General features: G+C 39.8%; 1 protein-coding gene across 1 annotated transcript in view; it reads right to left on the reverse strand.

Annotated features, from left to right (window-relative positions):
- Positions 1 to 649: 649 nt before the first annotated feature.
- The window catches only part of LOC116847672 (mothers against decapentaplegic homolog 3-like), a 32,960-nt gene continuing 12,270 nt past the window's right edge, over positions 650 to 21,339 (reverse strand). Inside the window, exon 2 of the mRNA XM_032822919.1 lies at positions 650 to 2,586. Within this exon, the coding sequence (XP_032678810.1) occupies positions 2,502 to 2,586 (85 nt within the window). The 3' untranslated portion in view covers positions 650 to 2,501. The remainder of the gene's footprint in view (positions 2,587 to 21,339) is intronic.

The raw sequence follows: 21,339 nt of genomic DNA on the forward strand, positions 1-21,339 counted from the left end.
GAGCGGAGGAATTTTCGATTTTCAACCCGACGAGAACATCGTCGCCGTGTTGTCCTTTGCCTCCCGCAGCCCCGAGCGATCTCGAGCAGTGTTTTGGAGCAAAGAGAAGAAAGCGTCGAGCGTATCGTAACGATCTAAAATGAAACGTCCCCTCCAGGCGGAAGAGCTCGGCTCTATTTTCCTTTTATATCGGATGACAACACCATGAGAAATGGCGGACGTTCACACGGATCCCACGCGTCAACAGTCGCGTACTTTTATGCGTGTGCTCGGTCACACTGAGAGAAAAAAATTGTTGGAATAACTATAATCTCACTATATTTTATAGTTCGTTTTGGCCTCAAACATATATTTATAGTTCATCTAAACATGAAGATATAGTAGAATGAACACATATTTATAGTCACCATCTTATTACTCTATATATATGGTAAAGCACCTTTTGAGAATATAGTTACATGTACCTATATTTGCCAAATATTCCAATTGTATTGACTATATAAAATAGTTAATTTCTCTTACCATTCAATATTTGCCACCTTACCATATTTTTTATTTCAAATAATTATAATTCTTGGTAAAAATTTTACACGGGTCAGTTATACTATACTTATATTGTAAATATTACAAATATTATGGTAACATTTACTATAAAAATTATATTCCTAAAATATTTATATAACTATAATATATAGTTATATAACTATAATATTTTTACTATGCTATTATAGTTCCAAATATCATACATTTTTCTCTCAGTGCACAAAATGGTTTAGATACGTTTTATCGAAGGCAGCGCTTCGAGTTCCGAGTCGGGATTTCGGTTCTACCCTTTCGACCTGAACTTTTCTGTACATTCTGAAGGATCGACGTAGATGTAATACACACACACACACACATACACACACATGAGGACAGAAGCTCTGCGTTGAAAATTCCTTAGAGTGGAATCTCCCTGAAAACGAGCGAAGAGTGGCGGTATTTTCATTTGGCAAGTGGAGGCGCCGCAGCTTCATCCGATAAAAAGTGCGCAACCGGGCATACAATGTCGCGGGTTGACATTGAAACACGTAGAGTCTCGTGTAAGTATCGATTTAATGTCCCGCACAAATTTCTCGGTTTTCCCTCTCTTTCTGTCCACGGCTCCCGGCACTGTTGCTCCGATCATCCATTATTCGCTCGCACGGTCTCAGCTCGCCGCGAATTCGACGTTGTTTTACATTTTTCAAAGCGAGCCTGCACGTGCCACGGCGAGCGCGACGTGAGCAACGTGAATAAGGATCCGTCATTTAAGCGGCGGAGCATACGGAATGCGTCGTTACGTGACACAACGGAATGAGGAATTGGCGGAATAAATAGGGAAGACGCTGTTAACTGTCTGTCTGGCTGGTAACTACACCGACTGCGACTGCACGATTCCGACTGTCGAATGTTTCAGTGGCTAATGAATAGTGGATCTCGCGGGCGCTTTTGAATTACAAGTTTGGCGCGAGTGTGCGGCTCCGTGCGCCTCTCTCTCTCTCTCTCTCTCTCTCTCTCTCTCTCTCTCTCTCTCTCTCTCTCTCTCTTTGTAAAGTCAATACTCGGCGCATAATTGCATTACAACCATTTCTGTACATAGCCGTGTATCCGTGGCGGAGATGCCCCCTTCTTTGCGAGACTCGCTGATGAAATATCGGCACGCGCGTCGATACCGCGAGAAAGGCACTAATGAAAAAGTTCCCCGTCTCCTCCGCGCCTCTGTCCCTCTTCCCGCAGCCGTGGTGTAGAATTACCGCGAAACCATGTTACCCGAGTCGAAATTTTGATACCACTTTCGACCTCAATATTCCATTTAACTAATTCGATATCTTGAAGCCTACGTCAATTTCTTTCAATTCCATTTGACCACCTGACTTTCTCGTGAGATTCTCTCTCTTTCTCCTTTCTATTCATCTACCATCAAATCAAGTCAACTCAAGTCATCTTTAATCTCGGATCAACTTTAAATCCTCATTATATAAATAATCAACCTCTTTTGATTCTATTTAAACCATTGACTTTGTCAGGAGATCTCTTTACAATCTACAAGTAGCATTTTGTACGTTCTCTGTCATTTAAAAGCATTATATAGAACTCTCCATGTGTATATTAAACATACATTGATCCTTCAGAACATGTAGATGTTAGAAAGTTCTCTCTCTTTCTCCTTTTTATTCACCTACCATCAAATCAAGTCAACTCAAGTCGTCTTTAATCTCGGATCAACTTTAAATCCTCATTATATAAATAATCAACCTCTTTTGATTCTATTTAACTCATTGACTTTGTCAGGAGATTCTCTTTAGAACCTACAAGTGGCACTTTGTACGTTCTCTGTCATTTAAAAGCATTATATAGAACTCTCCATGTGTATATTAAACATACATTAATCCTTCAGAACATGTAGATGTTAGAAAGTTCAGATCGAAAATAGGGCTGAAATTTCGAGTCGGTCTTCGCGTAACAACGCGAGGAGACGCTTATTCTATCGTTACCAACGCGATCTCGCTCGTGTTCAATTTCCGCGGCACCACGCCCTGTCGTCGTACGATTTTTGTGCCGCGCCTGAAAAATAACGGGACGTGAAGAATACCACGAAAAATCGCAACAACGAGAGTGCACGCGACGTGCCGCTTAACGCGCTCAAAAAGTAATACATTTGCTTTGTTATATAAGCAGTTATATAGCGATATAACAACTGTTCTATCTCGTTAAAAATTTAATACTAAAATATGAAAACGTTTAAAATAATGTATCAAGTGCAAAATACGATCCTTTGTAAATTCACTGAACCTTGTAATGTCTCGATATCTTTGATTTCCATAATAAATATGCGTTATAGAGCTACTTTTAACGACTAAATTGAAAAAAAAATCTTTGATATCGGTTGAAAATTACGCTGTCGATAGGTTTTTTGTCCAAAGAGTGAGCCTTTTTCGCCGCTGCGCGCATTGAATCAGTTTGACATCGCGACGTATAATTAAACGGGATATCGACGACAATACGGGACTCGCGCGACAGATATTTTCGCAGATCGATTCCGCTGATCAAAGGGCCGCGCGAGTTTCCCGCGATCGCGACTTTAATGCGTCCGGCGATTTTCCTCCTGTGCTCGCCAGCGACAACGCCGCGCCGCTTAATAACGACCGGTATCGACGCAACCTTGGGTCTAAAACGACCAATACCGTTCCATGGCACGCGAATGGAAGGAAGGAAATGTCGTGTATGTTCAGATATACAGGATTATTCGTCCTTTTACCGCGAACGCGCGCCACGTAACGGGATTGATTATTCCGTAGTTAGTGTATCCAGCCAGCACACACACACGCTCGGTACTCTCTCGAACGCGATGCTGCGAGATTGTAAATAATATTGCACGATAACGTGCAATCTCGGGCATTAATCGATGAGAATTTTGTCGGGCTACAATAATCGGCAAATTAATCGTCAAGGTCGATCAATCTTTATGTATAAACACTCAAACAGATATAATTTCCTTGGCGAGAGATATGGACTCAAAGGATTCTTCTAACACCAAGAGGAGAACATTCTAGTCAATCTTCTAATTGCAAACTCTTTCTTTTCTAATTCTGACTCTAAATCCCAGCAAATCTTCGGCTCGAAGAAAAGAACTCTAGTTGAAAGGCGCTATTTCTTGTAATCCCATATTCCATATTAAGGCGAAAGGCGCAAAAATATTCATTTTCTCCAAGAGATAATATTGTCCTGAGAATATTCGATTTTAGGAGAATTATCTGAGAGTCCATATATAACAGGATTCCGCTAAAGATATTTGATTTTTCTGGGTGAAATCGCAAATAATTTCACCTGTTAATGAAATTAATCAAACTTTGATGCGATAACACTATACACTGATCAATAATTAATTTCGTCAATCGACTGAATTATTCGTGATTACATATACGACGAGTGATTTATTGATTTTTATTATTAATTTACCGATTATTTTAGTCAAGGGAAATTTTAATTAATCAAACGTTGATGTGACTGATTATATACTAATCAATAATTAATTCCATCGACCTATAATATTATTAGCGACTACATGTACGCGATGACGATTGATTCGTCCTGATAATTGCTTTACCGATTATTTCAGTCAAAGGAGATTTTAATCGATTAACGTCCAACACTGTGTATGTATACACATGTGTGACTTTTAGAGATGTGCGAATCAAAGATTTTTTATGTCGAATCGAATGAAATCGAATCGAATCGTAGAAAGAATTTTTACTTAACCATTGAATTCAACATGAAAATAGTGACTTCAATATGAGAGAGATAACATTGATCATATGATATCAATTCATTTTATAAGGTAAGAAATATATAATATATTTCAGTTCCAGCTTTGAAAGCTGCGCAACGACACGTATCGATCCGACAGTTATCGGTAAGAGTTTATCTAGAAGCCATTATCTTCTTTTAATATTTTTGAAAAAAATCTTAATGCATAGCAAATTTTTCAAGTCATGCTAATTCCCTTAAGGCTGGTTGTCTTTAACCCTTATTGTGCACTGTGGGATCAAATAGATCCCCAAAAAATAAATAAAGTAAATCTATAAAAAAAAAATAAAATAAAATAAATCTATATATTTTGAAAAAACCGTTTGCCTTTTTTCACAAAAATCCTAATTTCAATATTCAAAATAAATACCTTTTTTGAAAATCAAAAAAATTTTTTGGGCTTTCCAATTTTTTTTCTAATTTAAAATCAAATTTCGTCTAGAAAAAATATTCCTATAAAAGACCTATAAATATTCATATAAATTATAAATTCCTATAAATATTCATATAAAAAGATATTTGAAATATATCCTGGAATTTTTTCAAATAAAAAACCGAGTTTCGATTGCGACAACAGAAATATTAGTTTTCATAACAGAGATATCGCTTCTGATGAATTTTCAGTTGGTTCCTATTTGGTTGTACCAACTGAAATTTTTTTTGCGTGTAGGGATTCGAATTCGAATAGTTCGCACATCTCTAGTGACTTTTCATTCCCATCTCTCTTCTCTCGATGTTAGATCTTCGTCTCTCTTGCCTCCGCCGACTCGTCCGCGCGCGCAGATTTCCCTTCACTGAAATCGAGCCGATAGTAAGGTCAGCCCGGCGATAATCTGTCGCGGGAACGGGTGCGAGGTGACTTTTACCGCGCGGATAATGCATTAACAATCGCTAATGCCATTACGTAGGACGGCGGCGTGCGTTTTACCGTTATTACGACGCGGCGAAACGGACGCGAATCGACGAGTCGCGCAACAGGATACGAAACGCTGCTGATCCTTACGTAACTCCCCCCCCTTCTCCCTCTCTCGCTTTCCCGCCACAAATCACACCCTCCTTTTCACCCGGCCTTTCCGAACGAAACGTCGCGAAATCGTCGCTATTAAATCCGCCTCGCGAATTATTCCTCGTAGCATCAATTGTCTTGCGTAAACGCCAATTGACTTAAACCGCGGCTGAGCTAAGTACAATGGAGTGCGCGCAGTCGTCGGATTCCCGTTCGTTTTCACCGCGGCCCGAGCGTCGCGGATTAATTTCTCTCGATCACCATCGGGCAGCTATCAAACCGGAATCTCGCCCGAGAAAGTGAACAGCGATTCGCTCGAGCGCTTCTCCGCGTTCAGGAGCGATCGGGATATGAGAAGAAGAGGAAGAACAATATGAGCATTCGTTCTATCGCGCGCGTAAATCCCCTCTTCAGATAACGTAAAAAAAAAAAAAAAAAAAAAGGACGGAATTGCGCACGATAGCAGCGTAACAAAAGAGATCGCGAAAGAGCTCGGATGAAATCCATCGTCGACAGAAAACGCTCGCTTGCAGATACAAAGTGCTCGCGAGGTGTCTCGGCAGAGATTTCACCTTGCAATAAAACCGAGCTGAGGCTCACAGTCAAAGTTTGTTTCATCCACGACTTCTCTTTCTTTTTCGTTAGCCAGAGGAAGCCTACTCAGATGGAGAGGTGTATGTAAACTTAGCAACAATTCTACCACATTCTGAGAGAAAAAAATGTCTAAGAAATAATGTAGTCGATTTGTAAAGGCTACGCTCTCCTACACTGAGAAAAAAAAAACGGTTGGATTGACAATCGGCGATCACTGGCCATTAAAGAAATATTGACCGTATTTCAATCAAAAAATTTTTTTGGACCATTCCAAAAAAGTGTTTGATTCAACGAAATCGTTTTCTCTGTGTATAAATAAATTTCGCCAAGGATAAGATTATATTTTCTGAATGTTCTGTATTGTTACTCGATGCTTCTATGCGATAAATATGAGTGTCGTATGAAACACTCATACACTGAAAAAAAAGCGGTTGGATTGACAAAATCAGCTGTCACCGGCCATCCAAGAAATATTGGATCTATTCAACAAAATACATGTTAATGCAACAATAAATTGCGTTGATATAGTAGATTTCAACGCAACTTATTGTTGCATTAATATGTATTTCGTTGAATAGATCCAATATTTCTTTGATGGCCGGTGGCTGCCGATTTTGTTAATCCAACCGCTTTTTTTTCTCAGTGTATGTATGGTTCATACCCGAGTCGAAATTTTGATGCTACTTCGACTCTTAAAGATAGTTTGCGCCTACTTAGACGGTTTATAATCTAGGTGAAACCTACTTTAACGATATTGATACTCATTAACTTCTCTTTTGAACCTTTAACTCTACCTTGTAAAAATTTTGACGCTACTTTGACGCTCTTAAAAATAGTTTGAGTCTACTTAGATAATCTACAACCTAGGTGAAACCTAAATTTTGATGCTACTTTGACGCTCTTAAGGATAGTTTGCGCCTACTTAGACGGTTTATAGCCTAGATAAAACCTATTTTGACGATGTTAATACTCATTAACTTCTCTTTTGAACCTTTAACTTTACCTTGTAAAAATTTTGACGCTACTTTGACGCTGTTAAAAATAGTTTCAGCTTATCCGAATCGAAATTTTGATGCTACTTCGACGCTCTTAAGAATAGTTTGCGCCTCCCTAAACGGTTTATAGTTCAGGTAAAACCTACTTTGACAATATTGATACTCATTAACTTCTCTTTTGAACCTTTAACTCTACCTTGTCAAAATTTTGATGTTTCTTTGACGCTCTTAAAAATAATTTGAGCCTACTTAGATAATCTACAACCTAGGTGAAACCTATTTTGACGATATTGACACTCATTTCCGAGTCGAAATTTTGCCCCTATGTTGAATCTTGAATTCTATAAAATACATATATTCTATGTAGGAGCTAAAGCTTCAATAAAAGTTCGCAACTGCATCTACTTTACTTCTTAAGATCCTACTATTATACAATCTATTTTAACGCTAAAGAAAGCGAAAACGGAAATTTCAGACATCATCAGGATCAAAATAGAAGTAAGTTATATCATTAGAATTAAATCTACTTTGATATCTTGGCTTCTATTGCGGTGTAGAATTCAAAGTTCAACATATGGTCAAAATTTCGACTCAGGTACGGCACTCATATTTATCACATAGAAGCATCGAATAACAATACAGAACATTCAAAAAATATAATCTTATCCTTGGTGAAATTTATTTATACATAGAGAAAACGATTTCGTTGAATCAAACAAACACTTTTTTGAAATGGTTTAAACAAATGTTTTGATTGATCGAGCAAAGTTTTGTTGGACGCAACAAAAATATTTAGTTACGGCTTAGTTCTAACGAAATATTTTTGTTGTGTCAACCAAAAAACTTATTTGGACCATTCCAAAGAAGCGTCAATTGGATTCAACAAATCGTTCTCTTTGTGTATTGAAGAGAAGACTTCTAAAATTAAGATATATATACAGCATACACACAATCACACGAATGATCACGCGAGATATGGTAGATGAGCTGTAGTGTCCTGCAAAATGTAAAAATCTGAGTGTAACTTTTGTAAATGATGTAAATTTAATAATTAATTCAATACACACACAATATATTAATTTCATAAATATGATTTAAAAAATTGCAAAGTTCCCATTATCGACTGCTTCACATCGTGAAAATCATGAAAGTTTATCTGGGTAACGATGTGACATGTAATCGGAAAATATATAAATCAAAGTGCACTTTTCTCTCTCTCATTGTCTCTTTCTTTCGCAATACGACCGGCTGGGGCGCTAAATCGCGTGACACGATCCAATATTTTCTGCTACTTACGAAACATGGCGGGACGTGCGCGCGAACTGGATATATCGGTTACTTATACAGGACAAAAGGGATTACGTAATGCAAAATCCGACGTCACTATTCGCCGTCGTGGTTTCGGCTGAGACGACGATTTTGAACCTCCCCGCAGTCGAGCGCGATTAAACCGAAGAAAGACAAGAAATGGGAAAATCTCCGAGTCGAAATTTTGATGCTACTTTGACGCTTTTAAGGATAATTTGCGCCTACTTAGACGGTTTAGCTTACGTAAAACCTATTTTGACGATATTGATATTCATTAACTTCGCTTTTGAACCGTTAACTTTATCTTGTCGAAATTTTGACGTTACTTTGACGTTCTTAAAAATAGTTTGAGCCTATTCAGATAATCTACAACTTAGGTAAAACCTATTTTGACGATATTGACATTTATTTCCGAGTCGAAATTTTGACCCTATGTTGAACGTTGAATTCTACACCACAGTAGGAGCTAAGATAGCAAAGTCGATTTAATTCTAATAATATAATTTATTCCTACTTTAACCCTGATAATGTCTGAAATACATGCAACAAACAAAAATATATTTTGTATGTTATTTGACGTTACTGTTTCGTTATTTATTAAATTTTTTAAATATTTCTATAAAATACATATATTTTATGTAGGAGATGAAGTTTCAATAGAAGTTCGCAACTGAATCTATTTTACTTTCTAAGATCTTATACGGAGAAAAAGGTTTGCTTGAATTAACCAAATATCTGGTCGAATATGAACGATCCAGAAATTCCGAGTGAAGTAACCCGAATTCTGTTTAAGTTAACAAGATTTTTGATTGACTTAAACGGAATTCGGATTACTTCACTCAAAATTTCTGGATCGTTCATATTCGACCAAATATTTGGTTAATTCAACCAAACCTTTTTTTCCGTGTATTATTATACAACCTACTTTAACACTAAAGAAAGCGAAAGCGAAAATTTCAGACATCATCAGGATCAAAGTAGGAGGATCAAAGTAAATTGTATCATTAAAATTAAACCTACTTTGCTATCTTAGCTCCTACACTGAGAAAAAAAAATAGTTGGAATAACTACAATCTCACTATATTTTGTAGTTCGCTTTGGCCTCAAATATATATTTATAGTTCATCTAAACATGAAGATATAGCAGAATGAACACAGATTTATAGTCACCATTTTATTACTCTATGCGTAAAGCACACTTTGAGAATATAGTACCTATATTTTCCAAATATTCCAATTGTATTGACTATATAAAATAGTTGATTTCTCTTACCATTCAATATTTACTACCTTACTATATTTTTTATTTCAAATAATTATAATTCTTGGTAAAAATTTTACACGGATCAGTTATACTATGCTTATATCGTAAACATTACAAATATTACGGTAACATTTACTATGAAAATGATATTCCTAACTATAATCTTTTTACTATGCCATTATAGTTCCAAATATCATACATTTTTCTCTCAGTGCAGAATTCAAAGTTCAACATGGGGTCAAGATTTCGACTCGGGGAGACACACGGATCCACACCGGTGTCCCTCCACGCGCATTGAGCGGCGGACGCGCGAGATCGCCGAATTCCGGGATTTATTTGGATAATGCGAAAATCGTGTTCAATGTCGGCCCGGCGAATTACACCGGCCGCATTTAGCGCGTGGGAAGCATGCGCGCCGCCGGCGGAGATACTACGGAGACGGGAATTCCACTCGGGGGCAAGTTCCTTCTACGAGATCGATTCCGCGACTTCTTTTTGTCCCAGAATAAAAGAGTGAAAAAAGCCGGTGTCCCGAAATAATGACTCAAGGTAATGATTTCTTCCCAAGGTTCACACGAGCGGAAGGATTTTATTTACGTGCCGCTCGCTCGTGCCCGTCCGTCCGTCCGTCGCCATTCCTGCGGCTCGCGGCGTATCCCGGGTAACGTCATGGAAATGGGACGGAGCTTAATTTACCTTCTAACGGGGATCGAATTAATGTCGTGTCTCGCGCGCGTCATTCGCGGACCGGCGGCACAATACGCCGGTGAAATGCCAGGCCGCGCGCCGCGCGCATCGACACCACTCGGCTCGGGTTTGGCGTGTGTGTACACGTTATTAGATAATATATCGCGCGTAACAATCGGGAAGTGGAACAGAGTTCAATTTCCTCGCGCACGGAACGCGCTCCGCGCGCCATTCGCTGGCGCGCGAGGGACAGGCGGAAGTCCTGTTCTTTTTCGCGAAGAACTTCCTCTCTGAACCGATGCGTGTACACGGGTGCAATAAGTTACGGCGAAGCAAGTGTACTTTGTTGAGCGCAGTTGTGCGCCAATATTGAGCTAGTTCAGCGAGTTCCTCGAGAAAGAACAGAACCTAGAGGCAAAGGGCGAGGACACCCGGCGCAGAGCGTTGCGCAGCGGCCGTTTTCATCATGGACAAAAATCGGCGTTTCGAATCTATTCAAGATATGTCGACCTAGGATTTTACAGGCATATCGTTGCGACCAGGATCGTGCAAATACGTATTGTGAAGTATCTAAGATATGTATTTAAATACGTATCTTATTTAAATACAGTATTTAAATAGCAAATGATTAAGTATGTTTAACTTTGTAATTAATTACTTAATATAAATCGGCGGTAAGAAGCGTAATTTAAATTTAAATATGTATTTCAAATACTTTTAAATACGTATTTGCCCAACCCTGGTTGCGACTCCGCCGTCCAGTTTCGCGCGCCATATCAGCGAACACTGAGAGAAAAATGTAGTTGCTTTCGGCGCCAATTATACTTTTTGCGATTTTAACCGGAAAAATAATTAGAAGAACCATCTTACTAATAACACTTACTAAAACAATAGTTTTTCTAACTATTTTTGTGAGTAAAAATCACAAAAGGGTATAGTTGACGCCGAAAGCAACTATATTTTTCTCTCAGCGAAGATATGCATGTACAAAACCAAGAACGTTCAATTATAGATGTTATGTACGATCTCCTTCATTCTCGTCTCTGCAATCGCGCAATCATCCGCTATTCAAAACTACTCTCTCTCTCTCTTTTCCTCGTTGTCACAGTAATCATCCGACTTCTCTGTTTCATTCAAACTAGCTTTTTACTAGACCAATAGAGGTATTCTTAAATTATGAATCCAATTCCCTAACACTAATTTACCGTGGAGAATATGAGCATCTAATGTGCATAGATACGATTTTACTCACACAACAGTTCTTTTAGTTCGCCCATATCTCTGGAACTGCCAGGTCACTATTCGATCAGAAATTCGTGTTACTTTTACGCGTTTTCTTAACCTTCAGACACTACACTTTTGGTTTGTGAAGAAGAAAAACTCTCTGTACTATCGTAAAATGGCGTTTTTGCACGAAAGCAAACTCCTGGCAACATCTCCCCTGAAAAAACCGTGAAAAATCAGCCAACTCTGCGGATGTGTGCGTACAGATGATCGCGCGGTCGACTGTATTACTCGTGGAGCGGCGCGTTGCGCTTGGAACGCGTAAAACATCGCGACTGCGTGAAATACGCAATAAGCGTTTTCTTAACTTTCAAACACTACACTTTTGGGTTGTGAAGGAGAAAAACTCTCTATATTACGTTTCGTAAAATGGCGTTTTTGCACGAAAGCAGGCTCCTGGGAACATCTCCCCCGAAAAAACCGTGAAAAATCAGCCAACTCTGCGGATGTGTGCGTACAGATGATCGCGCGGCCGGTCGTATTACTCGTGGAGCGGCGCGCTGCGCTTGGAACGCGTAAAAAATCGCGACTGCGTGAAATACGCAAACGGGGGGAATGCAGCGCACGCGTTCAATCGCACCGTGGGGTACCTGGGTCTCGTTGCCGGCATTTGCAGCGTGTACGTGTACGTGTGTATACGTGTGTACAGCAGGTAGTCAAATATATCGAAATCCGTGGGATGTGCTGACGCACTTCGCGCATTATCTGCACGCGCGCGCTCGCACGTGCCGCGTGCGCGCTCCGAGAGATCCCCGAGAAAAGCCGACACGCGTGCGCGCATACACACGCGCGCACATACGTACGCACACGATGATCGCACCTTCTATCTCTCTCTCTCTCTCTCTCTCTCTCTCTCGTATCTCGGGACGAGAATTTCATTTCGCCGCGGCGTGTATACCGATTAACCGGCGATTAATGCACGTATCTACCAATACTGCGATAACGCTGTATTCGAAACCTCTCTCGTCCCCTCCTCTCTCCCTTCCTGTTCGTCCCGATGCAATTTCGAAACACGGTCAAATTTGATTCAGTGGATGATCAAACCGTATCGTCCGAATGTAGTCCAGAACGTCCGGCGTATACGAGTTACGATACGCGGAGAGAGAGAGAGAGAGAGATTTTAATTTTTTCCTCTTTTCAAATAAATACTTTTTCAATTATGTCTTTAGGAGTGAACGCACGAATAGACTGTTAGTAAAGTATGCCTTGCTAACAAATATGACGTATTTCGCTAGAAATATAACAAATGTTTTGAAAGCATATTTCAGTTCTTAAAGTATAAGTAGCACATAGAAAACGATAGAAAGCTCGAGTCTAAATTTTGATGCTACTTTGACGCTCTTAAGGATAGTTTGCATCTACTTAGACGGTTTATAGCCTATATAAAACCTATTTTGATGTTAATACTCATTAATTTCTCTTTTGAACCTTTAACTCTACCTTGTAAAAATTTTGACGCTACTTTGACGTTCTTAAAAATAGTTTCAGTCTACTTAGATAATCTACAACCTAGGTGAAACCTAAATTTTGATGCTATTTTAACGCTCTTAAAGATAGTTTGCGCCTATTTAGACGGTTTATAGCCTACATAAAACCTATTTTGACGATGTTAATACTCATTAACTTCTCTTTTGCACCTTTAACTCTACCTTGTAAACATTTTTACGCTACTTTGACGCTCTTAAAAATAGTTTGTGTCCACTTAGATAATCTACAACCTAGGTAAAACGTATTTTGACGATATTGATATTCATTTCCGGATCGAAATTTTCGTCCTATGTTGAACTTTAAATTCTATACCGCAGTAAGAGCTAAGATAGCAAAGTAGGTTTAATTCTAATAATATAATTTACTACTTTGATCCTAATGATGTTTGAAATATATGCAACAGATAAAATGTATATTTCGTGTGCTATTTGACGTTTCTGTTTCGTTATTTATTAAATTTTTTAAATATTTCTATAAAATACATATATTCTATGTAGGAACTAAAGCTTCAATAAAGGTTCGCAACCTACTTTGCTTCCTAAGATCTTACTATTGTACAACCTACTTTGACGCTAAAGAAAGCGAAAGTGAAAATTTCAGACATCATCAAGGTCAAAGTAGGAATAAATTATATTATTAGAATTAAATCTACTGTGCTATCTTAACTCCTACTGCGGTGTAGAATTCAAGGTTCAACATAGGGTCAAAATTTCGACTCGGGAGGATAGTGAAATACTGCAGAATGTCGATCCATTACTCGATTACAAAATCCTACAGTGATGTTCACTACAAAATTCTCTCAGTGTACGGCGATGAAAAATTTCGAAACGAGGCGAAAAAGTCGTGATCACCCGGGTAGAAGACGAATTAACGATGTCGCCAGGATTAATGGACGAAAGAAAGATTTCGTCAAGAGTTTCGTAAGAGAGTTGCACGGCGACTCTGGACGAAGTTGTGATCGTGGTTGAGTCCGCACTTTGCCGAATCGCAGTATCTCACCTACAAGTCTCACTGTCCTGCGCGAAGCCTTCTCTCGCCGAGTGACGATTTATTTAATGATAACAGCGGCAGGACGAGGATTCCCAGACGTATTTATTATTAAGCCGTATGACTTGTGACTCGCTGCCAATCGATGTGACACCAGAGGGAATGAACTGCGATGCATATATTTTTACACCGCTCAAAAGGAAAAAAAAAGAACACGTGGAGGCGAAGCGCGATCGATAAACATACGCAAACACGATTATAATAAGATAACCGCGAAACACACATGCACAACACAAACACACAAACGTCCACTTAGAGTACCGTCGCGAATTTGATTTATTTGGCACTCGGGGACCCGCGGCTTCCAACGACGAAACCACGACAACGACGACGACGACGACGACGACTCTCACGTGCACCACCGTCGGCGAGCAAGCTGCTGCGAAATCGCCGCTCCTACACATTTGACACCGCGTCTGCGGCGTCACCGACTCCGATTCGCGAACGGCGTAACGTTTCCCGCGCGACTCTCGTCGGCCTGAGTCTCAACTCGCTCAAACGCGGGCTAACACTTCCTCCTTTCCCTCCCTATGCACGAAAACACGACGACAGTCCAGCCGCGGCCCCGATCCTGCTTTCGGTCTCGCGTCGCGCTCATCTGCGTCGATATCGCCGCGCAAAACTGCCGAAAGTCGCGAGGGGCCCCGCGTGATCCGCAAAGTCGACCCAGCCCGAGAAGGATCTGCCTTTCCCGCGATGACAGGTTCACTTCCCACTCTCCCGCTCGCCGGGTATCCTTGATCGAGGCTCGTCACCGACGCCAAGCCAGGACTACTATTAATAAAGTTGTCATGCGGTACGCACGCCGCCCGCTCGCCCGCCGCAATCGATTCTCGTGCGGCTTCGAGCCGTGGTAGATGGATAGATACGCGGTGTGTTACGTGCACGAGACGCGCGTTTGATACAGCTCCGCGAGCGAGACGCCACGTGATACATCCCAGTTTTTTTTATCGTTTAATAAGGTTTCCAAATTTCACGGCCCCAACAGACAAGTCATGAATGGAGGGGAAGAGGGGTTCACGGAAAAAAAGATCTGCTACATATGGACAACATAATTTGCTGCATTAGCCACTTTTTCTTTGCTGCAGGAGCCAAATTCCTTGCTATGATAACAAGAAAATCTGCTCCTGCAACAAAAAAGTAGCTAAAGCAGTAAATTATGTCCATCTGTTGCAACAAAAAAGTAGCTAAAGCAGTAAATTATATCTATTAGTTGTCCATCTGTAACAAATTTGCTACGTTAGCCACTTTTCTTGCTGTAGTAGCAGATTTTCTTGGTATCATGGCAAGAAAATAGGTTCCTGCAACAAAAAAATAGTAGCTAACACAGCAAAAAAAAGTAGCTAACACAGTGAATTATATTTAACTGTCCATATGTAGCAAATTAGTTTACTGCTGCAACGAATTATTTTTTTCTGTGTTGCTATACTCGCTTTAAAAAATAAATTGGGAAGGAAAGTTAACACGGAAAAAAAAGATCTGCTACATATGGACAACTGAACACAATTTACTGTATTAGCAACTTTTTCTTTAATGCAGGAGCCAAATTCCTTGCTATGATAACAAGAAAATCTGCTCCTGCAACAAAAAAGTAGCTAAAGCAGTAAATTATGTTTAGTTGTCCATCTGTAACAAATTTGCTACGTTAGCTACTTTTTTTGCTGTAGTAGCAGATTTTCTTGTTATCATAGCAAAAAAATAAGTTCCTGCAGCAAAAAAAAGTAGCTAACACAGCGAATTATATTTAACTGTCCGTATGTAGCAAATTAGTTTGCTGCTGCAGCGAATTATTTCTTTCCGTGTTGCTAAACTCGCTTTAAAAAAATTGGGAAGAAAAGTTAAGAAACAGAAGAAGCTACTGTATTTACCAGAGTTATGATTTTTCTTGAGAAGGTCTTTCATTGTCGGAAGCATTTTAAACATCGTCTGGGCCGGGGTAAATTGGGCGTCCCGAAAAGCATTCGAAAAAATCCGGGACTGTCCCAGGAAAAGTGGGACACCTGGTTACCTTATTGTTCAACAACTTTGTCGCGGTTTTTTTAACCCAATCACAATACGATATCACTCTGCCTTTCGAGTGAAGTTTCGTTCCAAAAAGTTTAGAGTAAACCGTTTGCTCTTACTTTTAGAAAGCGGAGAACAAATAACCGAGTTAGCAGTCTCCGTAGTTAAACAAATGTCGAGTTCGGCGTCTCAAGTTGATGGCAACCTACCTCTATCTGCGAGAGACTATGAGGGTGTACTTTTGATGGAGTGAGATCTGGGATTGTAATGAGAGCGGAGAGGTACGATAACCTAAACAGCATCAGTCGTGCATAACCAGTTAACTGTCAGTTAATTACTCGACGTTGACTAAAGACATAATTATGGCGATACAGATGTATACAGGCGGATAATTAGGCGATAACACGAGTTCCAGTTTACAAGCGACATCCGCGCCAGTGAGGGCGATATAAATTACATGGGAAAGCTTTCGTGGGAAAGCTCTCCGCGGAGTGTATCGAGGATTAAAGAAAAACACTCGAATTAAATCACAACGCGGGATACGCGACGCGTATCGAATTTCTCGACTGAGCTAAATCGCGTCCGACAGAGATAATAGTAAATTTATCGAGACATATTCCGCACGAACGTAATGGAAATTTTACTACATTTTGCCGCTGAGGCGATCAACGAATACAAATTACGATAATACTCTCACAATTATTCGTTATATTTTGTAATTACCCGGACGCATCGTTAAATTTCCGGCTGCCGTGAATATTTCATGAAATTAATAACGATGCAACGTACAATTAGTAATTAAATAATCCACGATATAATGCTAATTGCGCATTATTGTGTTACCGGAGTCGATTACTGACTGCATATTGCATTATTATTATTACTTCCGCGCGCAGATCAACGGTAAATTTACATTTAATTACGAAATATTGTTATACGCTTTATCGAGATTCAGAATAGCGGCACATAATTTTACGCGATCCCTCTGGCGTATTATTTGGAGCGCGGATTCACTGGTTAACAAAAAAAAAGAAAGAGTTTTGATTCCAACATGCTATTTCCTGTAATTCTGTATTTTTTGTATTTTAAGCGAAAACTATTACCGAAAAAGTATACCTCTTCCAATGAAGACGTCTATTAAATCTATTAGATATTATCCTATACTCTATTTTTTTTCTTGAAAAAAGAAAAAAAAATATATATAATCTCATTCTTGACAGGATTTTTATAGCCTCAAGAGGATTCTTCTACAACTATAGAAAATATTCTAATACTAAAAAACGAAATGTAGCAAACTATTAATCAGAAATCAATTAGATATTATTCTAACTTTTTCTCATTTAAATCAAGAAAAATATGTTTACTTCAAGCAGAATGCCGTCTTGTTAGAAGGAATTTCTATTGAAAACAAGACTTGTACTATTGAGAACAAGACTTGTAGATAAAGGACAAAATTCCGCCAACTTCAAGGATATTATGCTAATTTGTATTTTCCTCTCTTGTTCTTCGAAGAATCCTCTTGAGACCTTGTATAAGAGAATTCCGTTAAAAATGAGATTATGTATTTCCAGATACTATATTTCTTTCCTTTTGAATCAAGAGGGATATGTTTGCTCGAAGCGGAATGCCCTCTTACGGGCGATACGAAACGCGACAAGCAAGACTTGTGCACTTGTAGATAAAAGACGAAACTCCTTTAAGAATACTGTGCTCGTTTTCCTTTTATAGGAGAATTTCTCCCTTGGGGCTATACGTAAGAGTTAAGTTCCCTAGGATTCAGAGGATTTCGTTAAGGATGAGATTATATTCTTTGGGCGATAAGGAGAATTCATAGAAAGTAACGATCGCGATCGGTGCGGGTAGCTAGAGTGAGAGATAAGAAGTCACGGCCGCGCACCTTGCCGCGTCGCTATCGGTGTCATTATCGCTTCGTCTTTTTCTGCTGCGCTACACACGGACGCGGAAAAAAACGAAAAAAAATAGGGAACGGAGCAGAGTTAATCGAGATCGCGTCGATAACCGAGTTGTCCGTGACGATTTCATCTCCCAGCCGCCGATCAATCGGAAGCTGCAGGTAATTTTACACGGTCACTATTCCGGAACGATCGTTTCGCGCGCTGAGCGAAATTTCCATATAAAGGGCGGTTTCGCGACTCGCTCCGACTCCAACGAGAAGGGTTATAATTGTAATACAAAGAATTCCACGCACGATCCGTTTCGGAAAATTTCGCGCTCCACTTTCGCGAGGACGCCGCGGGGATCCCAATTGGGAGTTACCGACTGTCGTTTCGTTCGCAGCAAAATTTTCAACACAAAAAAATACGTCGCGAGGACGATTCGTTGCCGCGTGAGAAAAGAAGAACGAATGCTTTATTTAATTTCTTGCTTATGGGACGGAGTTTCCTCAAGAGAAAAGGAGAAAATAGAATAAGCTATTGCAATGTGCTTCCAAAGGCAGAAATTCTTACAATTTGCTGAGAAAAGCAATTACTCTGCTATTGTCAAGAAAAGCGATTGCTCGGTTTATTTCCCATCTTTTAAGCAATGATTATCTCTTGAACAAAGAATATTTTCTTGATAACAGTTTCAATATATTCATCGCAAATTTGAGAAAAGCTGAAATTCGTAGGGAAAACCGGGGTAAGTTGATAAAACCAGTTATTTCTAGTATTTTCTAGCAAGTTCAAACATGTCGAAGATAACTTTGAAATCTCTGCTTGCTTGGTTCTAAAATCCATTAAATAACAGTAAAAATAATCAATTTTGCCGGTGAAAGGCCAAATTTACTTACTCCGGTGGCCAAATAGTCCCGGTCTATCCGAAAGAAGAATTTGTCTCCTTTACAAAAATACTGTAAAATTCTGTCAAAAAACAAGCTGGCTCGACTCTGTATAATGAACAAACCCAACAGTCGTCTTAAACGATATTCTTGATTGAAATACTAAAAACTCACAAGGATTCAGAATGCCCCTTGAACAAGTTGGATGCTTATGACAAATTTACAAATAGATTTGCGAATATATATACAAGGTGTCTTACACTCTCCTCCGGGCATTTTGTGGAGACGTAGAACAGGTTGAGGTGAACATAAAAGTCCTGTACCGTTTTGCGATACTCGCAATAATTATCGAGATATTAATTGTAGAAAACTTATAAATGATCATGCATAATATGTTAAATGAGTTATAATAACGACGACTGTCGTCGTGTACTTATACTTTAGGTCAAATTGAACAAAAAAGTCCTCTACCATTTTCCAAATAATCACATAGATTTTTAATTATTAATTAAAGAAGATTACTGCACGATTTTGCAATGTGATAATGCACTCATTTTCTTTAATTAATAATTAAAAATCTATGTGATTACTTGCAAAATGGTAGAGAACTTTTTTGTTCAATTTTACCTAAAGTATAAGTACACGACGGCAGTCGTCGCTATTATATCCTGCATGATCATTCACAAATTTTCCACAATTAATATCTCGAATAATTATTGCGAATATCGCAAAACGGCATAGGATTTTTATGTTCACCTCAACCTGTTCTACGTCCCCACAAAATGCCCGGAGGAGAATGTGAGACACCCTGTATATAGATACCAATGTACTTAAGGCAAGTAACATTCACATGAATGCAGCACGTATTGTTTCACGTGCGGTTAGAACTCGAGCAGAGACCTCGGAGGGAGGAGGAGGATCCGCGGAATGCACACGCACGTGCGTTCTCGTGGGGGCTCGCGGAATTAAAACGACGGCTGCGCGCGAGTTAATTGCCGTTTGTACCTACGTGAACGTCGGGGCCTGCTGCGGGGGATCGTTTACACGCTCAGTCGTTCCGAACAATGTAACACTTACTTTCGTTATAGCCCGCGGCTGTGCGTGTCTCCGTGAAAGTACGCGTCGCGCCATGCGTGTGCACCGTGAGCGATAACCGTGCGATGCACACATGTCCGGGGGGAGGGGGAGGGAAGGGGGCGCGCTATAACGGGCCCCTGTGTGTGACTGCGCGAAACTGTGCGTATCTTGGCTCGTGTCAAACCGTGTCCCGTTCTAGAGGTGCGCGATAAGCGACACGACGGAGACGTTCCCGCCGATGAGGAAACGTCCGCGAACTCGCGACTTTCAGCCGCGGATACGTCACTTGGACGACTCGAAATAGAACGCGCGCGCCTCGTTACGCGACAAAGAGCTTACCATCGAGGTTATCGTCGAGGAAGTCACTGTTAACAGAGATCAATGTTACAGCCTAATCTACAATGCGTTCTTTGTGTCTTGTTTCGTTGCTTCTGCCTTTCGTTTCCTATCTTCTCGTCGCCTGGAACCCGGGACAAACATTGTCGCGAGGAACATTGTCAGGGAGAACAATTTGTTCTGCCTGAGGAAAGTGTCGCTTCACGCGGACCAATCAGAATAGGTCGTTTTGATTAGGTTGACCAACTTCCTTTAACTTCACCGCTTTCATAGTGCCTCTCGTGTCTCTCGTGATATTTGTCGTTTCGAGATAAACTTGACGAACTCTAGAAGAGGCACGTGACAAGAGACACAGACATCGAGAAACAAAGACGCAAGAGATAAAAAGCAGAAAAGAGGAAGCAAAGAGCGCATTGTAGATTAGACTTCAGAGAAAAGGTCCTCTCAAAGCTACGACAAAATATTCGAACGAAGCTGCGATATACGACGTTGCGTGTGATCTGCCTTTGGTTCTTATTCTGAACTCTCTGTTATCGATAAGAAGCCTCTAAAGTTCGGCTGCGCCAATCGAGTGATGAACTAACAGTTAAAACAGGTGTCTTTGTTTATTTAGACAAAAAAAACAGACATATGATTTGACTGTTAGTTAGCTAATTAGTTCGGCTGGTGCAATACGAGTCTAGGCCTGTATTAATGGTTATCACCTGAAACTAGTTGCTACATTTTTACTTAGGTCCAAGTTTTTTACTCGTATTATGCACGGAAAAAAGGTTTGGTTGAATTAACCAAATATCTGGTCGAATATGAACGATCCAAAAATTCCGATTGAAGCAACCCGAATTCTGTTTAAGTTAACAAGATTTTTGGTTGACTTAAACAGAATTCGGGTTACTTCAATTGGAATTTCTGGATTGTTCATATTCGACCAGATATTTGGTTAATTCAACTAAACCTTTTTTTCCGTGTGATATATGTGATATTTATATCTACAATCGCGCGCGCGATTTAACTGAAAAACTCTCATTTAACTCTAAATCTACACTGAGAGAAGAATTTAGTAAATATTATTAAAATTTGGTTACTATTACTAAATGGTAGACGTAAATATAGCGGGCCAAAGCTATGGCAATACTTATTAATT

This window comes from Odontomachus brunneus, unplaced genomic scaffold (genome assembly GCF_010583005.1).
Source record: "Odontomachus brunneus isolate Ranch 3 - 2012 unplaced genomic scaffold, Obru_v1 Obru_scaffold_082, whole genome shotgun sequence".
NCBI lineage: Eukaryota > Metazoa > Arthropoda > Insecta > Hymenoptera > Formicidae > Odontomachus > Odontomachus brunneus.